The sequence below is a fragment of the Miscanthus floridulus genome, chromosome 18 (assembly GCF_019320115.1).
Source record: "Miscanthus floridulus cultivar M001 chromosome 18, ASM1932011v1, whole genome shotgun sequence".
Classification (NCBI taxonomy): Eukaryota; Viridiplantae; Streptophyta; class Magnoliopsida; order Poales; family Poaceae; genus Miscanthus; species Miscanthus floridulus.
The window spans coordinates 92,663,063-92,671,743 of record NC_089597.1 but is presented as its reverse complement, the minus strand read 5'-3'; the positions used below and the strand labels follow the sequence as shown (position 1 = coordinate 92,671,743).

The window sequence follows — 8,681 nt, the reverse complement described above, 5'->3', positions numbered from 1 at the left end:
AAATTAAATTATACCTTCCAACTAGCTTAAGTTCCACTATTCGTCATTAAGATGTGGTGATCGAAATGGTTTAGAATGATTGCCGACAAACTTTCTTTACCAGTTGAAGATTGAGATGGGATTCAATAGACACCAACACTTGTGAACTTGCAGTTGAAATATTGCTCATATCTCGTGTAATACACTCATAGAGTGAGGGAACACACTTTTTTTGCACTTGATGTTCAATTATTCTAAGGGTGTCATGTTTAGCGTGTTTGTATTGTATCCAACTAGAAGTTTGACTTATCATATTGCTCATTAAAAACTACAATGGCTTAGGAATAAGATAATATTAGAAGTGAATCCATAAGATTTCACTCAAAGGATTCATTAATTAATGATTAATTAATACTAAGATGTATTTGAAAAGTATTAATGCCAAAATATTTTAGTATTTTATATGGGTATAAGATAATCTTAGCTGAAGACTAAAAATGGATGCTAACAAATACTTCCTCTGTCCTAAATTATAAGGTGTTTTGGCATTTCTAGATTCATAGTATTTGCTATGTATCTAGATATAATATATATTTAGGTGCGTAGCAAAAGTTATGAACCTAGAAAAACCCAAACTTCTTATAATTTGGAATGGAGGGAGTACCTGCTTAAATGTTTTGTTTAATAGCTAAGGGTCCCAATAAGTATTCAATATTTTATTTCACAAACCAATAAATATTCGACTAATAATCGGCAAATAGATGTGCATAGCTATTTCAATTGAAAATATTTTGTTGTTCACGCTCAATTTTCTTTATCCGCTTTCTAATGGCGACTAACAACTGGGCCCATCTTTTCCTACACAAAAGAATGGCCCATAGTCCAGTGAGATGTGGTAAGACTTGATGTGCAATATATTTCATGCATTTCAATCTCACGAGATTTCTTTCCCTTTTCCCCCTAAATTTCTTCTATATAAGGATGTGTAGCACAACTTCATTCCCACCGAAACACAACCACTCTAGCAAGAAATACATTCCTTGCTTGCTCACATATTGGCTATAGTATCTTGTTGTTCTTTATTCCAGGATGCCGAGGAGGGCAAGGAGGTCAGGAGTGAAGTTCGTTGAGGATGATAGAGATCGTAGTCTTACGTTCTTCAAGAGGCGCTCTGGGCTTTTCAAGGCTGCTTCTGGCCTCTCCGCCCTCACCGGTGCGAGGGTTGCCATGGTATTGGAGTCTGAAACTGGAAAGTTTTCCTCTTTCGGCACCCCAAAGGCTGGCCCCATTGTTGACTCTTTTGTTTTAGGGAATGCACCAATAGATTCTAACAGCAGTGAAGAAGACAAGGCAAGAATCACTAGCTTACAAAATGAGTTGTTCCAGTTGGAGAAAGCCAAGGCCATAGACGATAAGAGGAAGTATGAGAACATGGCATGAGCCAAAGAGATCCAGGAGACCTCAAGGTTTTCCAAGTTTGTTTATGGTAGCATAGAGGATCTTGATGCCACTGAGCTCTTTGATATGTATCGTGAGCTCTCAAGGATCAAGCAAGAGATCAGTGATCGATTGCCTACCTTGCTCCATGAGAATCGAGTAGAAGCCAGTGGTCGGCTACAAGATCCACCATTTTTCCAGCCTACTTGGTGGCACTCAATGCCTTCATATGTTGCAATACCACCAAATTATTCTCCATGGGCTCCCTCCCAAGGATCCTTCCATCAACATCCATGAGCCTTCCACAAGAAATTGAAGCCACACAAGTAGCAATGACTAGGGATCTTCAATGGGAAAATTGGTTCTAGAACTGACAGAACATTGTTTCGTGAAATAGCTCTGAAAGATCTCAGAAACTTCAAGTACCACCAATTGAATGATCCATTAGTCTTGTCACAGCATGTACTGCAGCAACATGATGAGTGATTTGAGCTGCTTGATTCTGTCTCCATGCTAGTGCTCCCAAGACGCTGTGCCGACCATTTGAGATCACCTGCTGTAGTGCGTGACATCCGTGAAGCCCTCACTATGGAGGTGTTGTGTGACTATTTGAGGGCCCGGGAGTTGGTCCGAGAGGTGGAGCTGCTTCCTCTCCAATCTGACCGCTTCATTTGGAGATGGTCGTCCAACGGAAAATACTCGGCGTGCTCAACATACAGTGCCTTCTTTGCTGGCTCGACTACGTTGTTGGGAGACATGGAGCTCTAGCAAGCCAAAGGCACCTCCACGAGTTAAATTCTTCTTCTGGCTGGCTCTACACAGGGGCCTTTGGACTTCCCATGGGCGTAAGCGCCATGGCCTTCAAGACGACGACGAGTGTACCCTCTGTGACCAATGCCACGAAACGGTGACCACCTAATGCTCGGATGTGTTTACAGCAGACAGGTCTGTCACTTGATCTTGGAGCCGCCCGGTCTGACGGCCATGGTGTCTGTGCATGAGAATGAGTCGGGGGATAGGTGGCTTCACCAAAGAACACGGCTAGGCTGGATTCTACACGATGATGCTGCTCGCCGCTTGTCTACGCTGGAAGGAAAGTAACTCCAAACTATTCTGCAATGTGTCCATGCCCCCCTGGAGCGTTCATTTCACATCCTGGTTCTAGAAGCTGCTGATTGGTTCTAGAGTTGTCCATGCCCCCCTGGAGCGCTTTGGTTGCTCAGCTCTAGGGCCATATAGTCCTTCATGTAATCTCGTTCGCTCGTCGGGCACTCAGACTTGCTTGTGACTCACTAGCGAGCTAGCGGCCTCCCTTGTAACGTTGAATCTTTCCTGCCTTCTTAATGAAATGCGGGCCTAGCCCACTCGCGAAAAAATATAAAAAAAATAGAAATCATAAGTTCTAGTATCCTACGATTAATGAGTTTTTTTTTTCTATTAAAAATATAACGTCGCCTATGACATCATATGCGGCAAGGGTAAAGCAGTAAAAAAAAGGTCAAAAAACACGGTTCGCGCAGAAGAAACAGTCGAAAAACGCAGGTTGGCGAGTGACTCTGCGTCTGGCTGTGGCACTGCCCTCTCTATGGGCCTCTTCTTTTCCTTATTGGTAATGGGCTGGCCTATAGTACATATACAGGTAACAATTTGCGGGTACCGTTTGGGTCCGGCACACGAACGGAACGTTGGTCCATCTGCATAACTCTGATTTTTTTTTTTTTTTGGAAAGCACAACTCTAATTTTCTGATTTTGTTTCTTTTTTGGAAAAAAAATGCAATCCAAGTCAAAAACCCAACTGCTGCGCACTTTAATCAAGGGCACTGAGCAAATCTGAGCCATCCACCTCTATGTCGGTTCAAACAACGGCCACAATCGAACTTTGTCACCGACGTACGAGGCCGCAAGCCCGCAAGAAACACCAGGCTCTCAGCTATATAGCGAGGCAAGGCACCCGACCGCGTCGCATCGCAGCGCAATTCCCATCCCCATCCAGATCGAACGAACCAATCCATCCCTCCCTCCCTAAACCCTAACCGCTCCGATCCGATTAGATCGGCTCCGCCATGGCCCCCGTGCTCCTCGGCCCTCCCTCCATCCGCGGGGCGCGCCCACCGCCGTCCGCCGTCGCCAACGCCGAGGCCCCCGCTTCCCACCCCTTCCTCGACCTCCTCGACGCCGGCTTCAACGAGCCCAACCCCGACGCCAAGGCCGCCGCGGGCGCCGAGCCGCCGCGCAAGGCGCGCACCGAGAAGAACTCCGCCACCTACGCCAGCTCCGGGAACCCCTGCCTCGACCTCTTCTTCCAGGTCGTCCCCGACACGCCGCCCGACCGCGTGCGCGCGCTCCTCGCCGCCGCCTGGGACCACGACGCGCTCACCGCGCTCAAGCTCGTCGCCAACCTCCGCGGCGTGCGCGGTACGGGAAAGTCCGACAAGGACGGGTTCTACGCCGCCGCGCTCTGGATGCACGAGCGCCACCCGCGCACGCTCGCCTGCAACATTCCCGCGCTCGCCGAGTTCGGCTACTTCAAGGACTTCCCCGAGCTACTGTACCGCCTCATCCACGGCCCCGACGTACGCAAGGTCGCCAAGGCCAAGGCGGACGCCGACAAGGCGCGCAGGGCCATGAAGGTTCGCGTCGCGAAGCTGGCGGAGCGTCGGAGTCGTGCCCGCGAGAACTACGCCGCCGTCGTAGCCGCCACCACGGTCCCAGGCAAGCCCACGCTTGCCGACTACTTCACCGCCACGCTCGCCAGGACCAAGTCCAACTCCAAGCGAAGCAGAAAAGCGGCGGCCGTGGCCCCGATGGACGCGGAGGAGCCTGATCAGGCTATGGAGGTGGAGCAGGAACCTGAACGCGAGGCGATGGAGGTGGAGCAGAAACCCGAGGCGCCTCAGGAGGCGGCTGCGCCACCGCAACCGCAGGAGGAGGCCGCCGCGAAGAAGAAGGCCAAGAAGAAGGTGCCCAAGGCGGCCAGGCTCGCCGTGAACGCACTGGAGACGTACTACAGCGATCGCGCCTACCGCTTCCTGTTCGACTGCGTCGCCGAGTTCTTCGCCGACCTCCTCGCCTCTGACCTCAAGCAGCTCGCCCCCGACGGCAAGAAGAAGAAGATCGGGCTCGCCGCCAAGTGGTGCCCCACGCCAGGCTCGTCGTTCGACCGGACGACACTGCTCTGCGAGGCCATCGCCCGCCGCCTCTTCCCGCGTGACTCCAGCCCCGACTACGCCGACCTTTCGGAGGAGCACTACGCCTACAGCGCGCTCCATCGTCTCCGCCGCGAGGTGCTGGTGCCGCTGCGCAAGGTCCTCGAGCTCCCCGAGGTGTACATGAGCGCCCAGAGGTGGTCTCAGCTCCCCTACGCCCGCGTGGCGTCCGTGGCCATGAGGCGCTACAAGTCCCTGTTCAAGAAGCACGACGAGGCGCGCTTCGGCAAGTACCTGGAAGACGTGGAGGCGGGGAAGGCCAAGATCGCGGCGGGCGCGCTCCTGCCCCACGAGATCGCGGCCGCGGCGTACCGCGGCGAGTCTGACGCCGTGTCGGAGCTGCAGTGGCGCCGCATGGTGGACGACCTCCGCAAGAAGGGCTCGCTGAGCAACTGCATCGCCGTCTGCGACGTGTCCGGTAGCATGATCGGCACCCCGATGGAGGTGTGCATCGCCCTGGGCTTGCTCATCTCGGATCTCAGCGAGGAACCATGGGCGGGCAGGGTGATCACGTTCAGCCGCCGCCCGGAAATCCACTTGGTCAAGGGGAAAACCCTCAAGGACAAGTACAGTTTCGTTGAAAGAATGGATTGGGGAGGCAACACCGACTTCCAGGCGGTGTTCGACCGCATCCTCAGCACGGCAGTGGACGCCCGGCTGGCACAGGAGAAGATGATTAGGACCGTGTTCGTCTTCAGCGACATGGAGTTCGACCAGGCTTCGGCGAACCGGTGGGAGACCGACTACGAGGCCATCAACCGCAAGTTCCGGGACGCTGGGTACGGCGACGTGGTGCCACAGATCGTGTTCTGGAACCTGCGGGACTCGCGCTCCACGCCGGTGACGTCGACGCAGCCAGGGGTTGCGATGGTGAGCGGGTTCTCCAAGAACTTGGTCAAGCTCTTCTTGGAGAACGATGGCTTGGTGAGCCCGGAGGCTGTCATGGCCCAAGCGATCGCCGGTAAGGAGTACCAGAAGCTAGCCGTGTTCGATTGATTCATTGATCGAGGTGATTGACGCGTGGGGGGTCGATCTTGCTCTTAAATGTTCTGCACGAATAATGTGGGACAAATGCTTGGCATATGTTTTTCGTCCTGGATAGTTTTCAGAGATAGCCTTCGGCTCTTTCATTTCTCTAGTTGATTGTTTTTGCTAGGATAATACTAGTGAAAAAATAAATTCGTTGTCTCATTTGTTCTCACAAAGGCTCGTTCATTTCTCCAGTTAATTGTTTTTTGCTTGATGTGAAAAAATAATAATCTCACTTTGGCAATCGTGTTGGTATATTCGGCAAACAAACATATACGGTATATCTCAAAAAACATATACGGGAGTATATATAGCATCATCCGCCGCAACATGCAGGTTCCTGCTCAGCTTGCACAGTGCTAACTTTGCTAGCTTATTCAGCATTCTTAATGGATCAATCAACCAGCAAGGAACAAAGAGATTTTATTATGAGACTAAGTTACACACGATCAAAATAGAGTTTGGTTCAATGAACTTGATATCAAAAGCATGCAAATCTTGGACAGTCTCAATTTAACTTCGTTTTCCAAAAAAAATAAAAATAAATTATCCCTCCAATCTGGATTTTAAATATAGGAGAGCACCTTTTATCAAAAAAAAAAATAAATAAATAAAGAGGACGAATCAACAATTCAAGAATCCAGTTGTCGGAGCATTGAAGCTGGCTAAGCAAATTTAACATTATTTAATAATATTTAAAATTAAAATACACATATGTTTAAAGTTAAACCATCACACAAAATCAAAAATCCCACAGGGATGTCGTTGGAATTGTGCCAATCAGGATCCATCAATCAAATAGTGACGAGAAACAAAAATTAATAAGTCTGGCTTTTTCATAACTGAGCAATAAGTGCGTTACCATATTTTATATTAGATACATAAAAAACGCTCTAACTCGGCGTCCGACGTCCTGATCCACCCATTGTACACGCCACCCATGCCGCGCCCACCCGCCCTCTGCGCCGACACCGTTCGGCCCTTTGTGCTGCGCCCCCAGCTCCGCGTTGTCGGTGAGCACACCGGTGACCTCCATGCACCACCCACCCGTCCTCTATGTGCACCGCCGCTTGTGCTGCCCCCACACCCACCCTCTGTGCACTGCTGGCGAGCACATAGGTGACCTCCAAGCACTGACAAGCCTCCATTTGCGAAGCAGCAAGGAGATGTTTTGCGCTGAATGAGCATGTCGCAAATGTATGTTTCAAATATTTCAGGTGTTTTCGAGGTATGTTGCAAGCGTTTTATATCGATGTTGCAAAAGTATATCGGGATGTTGCAAAAATAGATCGGGATGTTACATATGTTGCAATGGCTATACACGTATGTTTCAATTGTATGTTCCAAAAGTAGATATGCATGTTGCATAAACATGCATGTTGCAAGCATATGTTTCAAGTGTTTCATATGTCTGTTGCAAGTGCTTCGTCTGGATGTTGCATATGTTTACAATAGTTTTCAAGTGTTTTCTAGGTATTTTGCAAGTGTTTCAGACGTATGTTGCAAGTGTTTCAGCTGTTTTCGGACGTATGTTGCAAGTGTTTCACCTAGGTGTTGGAAAAGTAGATCTGATGTTGGTTGCACATGTTGCAATGGGACCCACCTGTCGCAGCCACCTACTGCAGTTGATGGGTGACTTCCGGCCGGTGTAGGCTCGTTGTTGGAGCGCCGCTGAGCGGGCGCAGAGAAGCCAAGCGCAGACGTGGGGGGAGGGGGTCCACGCGGTGGGGCGCGCAAAAAATAGGCGGGCACGGGCTTCTTCTCTTGTGTGCGGGCACCGTCCGACGCTGCGTCCCGAATCGGATGTCTGGGTGCCAACAAGTTCATAGATACATAGAAGGAAAAGGGGTAAAAATAAACTAATACGGTTTGAATCAGGTTACCTCAAACATAGCACTGTAGCCCAGTAGGAAAAGTGCAAATAAAAGACCAGAAAGGACAAACACGAAAGACGAGAAGGAATAAAAAAAGAAACAAATTGCACAACACGACATTCTAAAAAGATTGGCCCTTGTTTAGTTCCACCAAATTTCCAACTTTGGCACTATACAAAAAGAAGATTCCCCGTCACATCAAACTTGTGGTACATGCATGGAGTACTAAATGTTGATGAAATCAAAAACTAATTGCGCGGTTTGGTTGTACTTTACGAGACGAACGTTTTGAGTCTAATTAGTCAACGATTGGACAATTATTACCAAATAGAAACGTCCAGATCTGCCAGCGGCGCTACAGTGCGCTACACGACATTCAACGCTACAGTGTGCTACAGTGTTACAAATTCCGGCGGCGCCAAATCTGCCAGCGAACTAAACGGGGCTGGATTATTCGCGAAATATGAACGATACTCCTTGCTAACGACTCTACTAGCGTGTGTACCCGCAGGGGCGAAAACGTCCAGATCTGCTCTCTGGCTACTTTATTTTCTTCCTTCCACCATGTTCCTCTGTCGTCCACTTGCACGTCCAGCTGAAATGTCCTAATATGGCTAGAGGAGGGTGAAAAGCCTATTTAAAAATCTATAAACCAACTAGAGCAATTTGATTAGTGTGATAAATAGCGAAATACAAACTTGCTCTAGCTCTACAAGGGTTGCAAGCCACCTATCCAACAATTCTAATTGCTATGATCACTAGACACACAAGAGGCTATGTTGCTACTCACTAAGAGCTCTCAAACTTGCTACACTAAAGAGCTCCATTAGATGAACTTAAGCTACAAAGCAAGCTCTCAATTCTAGCTACACTAAAGAGCTTGCTACAACTAGTTTACGGGAATGTAAATGAGTGAGTAAGGTGATTATACCGATGCATAGGGGAGTGAACCAATCACAAGATGAGTACCAATTCAATCACCGGGAGAATACCAAAGGGCAAGAGACAATCAATTTTTCTCCCAAGGTCTACTTGCTTGCCGGCACACTAGTCCCCGTTGTGTCGACCAACACTTGGTGGTTCAGCGGCTGAGGTGTTGCACGAACCTTGTCCACACAATTGGACACTGCAAGAACCTACCCACAAGTGAGGTAA

General features: G+C 49.2%; 2 protein-coding genes across 2 annotated transcripts; both read left to right on the top strand.

The window, feature by feature from the left end:
- Positions 1-1,068: 1,068 nt before the first annotated feature.
- On the top strand, positions 1,069-1,419 carry LOC136524191 (pheromone receptor transcription factor-like). Its single transcript, XM_066517645.1, has one exon. The coding sequence runs from the start codon at positions 1,069-1,071 to the stop codon at positions 1,417-1,419; it is 351 nt and encodes a 116-aa protein (XP_066373742.1).
- A 1,993-nt stretch (positions 1,420-3,412) lies between these two features.
- Positions 3,413-5,821, top strand: LOC136522326 (uncharacterized). The gene has a single exon (XM_066516157.1). The coding sequence runs from the start codon at positions 3,481-3,483 to the stop codon at positions 5,617-5,619; it is 2,139 nt and encodes a 712-aa protein (XP_066372254.1). The 5' UTR covers positions 3,413-3,480; the 3' UTR covers positions 5,620-5,821.
- Positions 5,822-8,681: the final 2,860 nt, after the last annotated feature.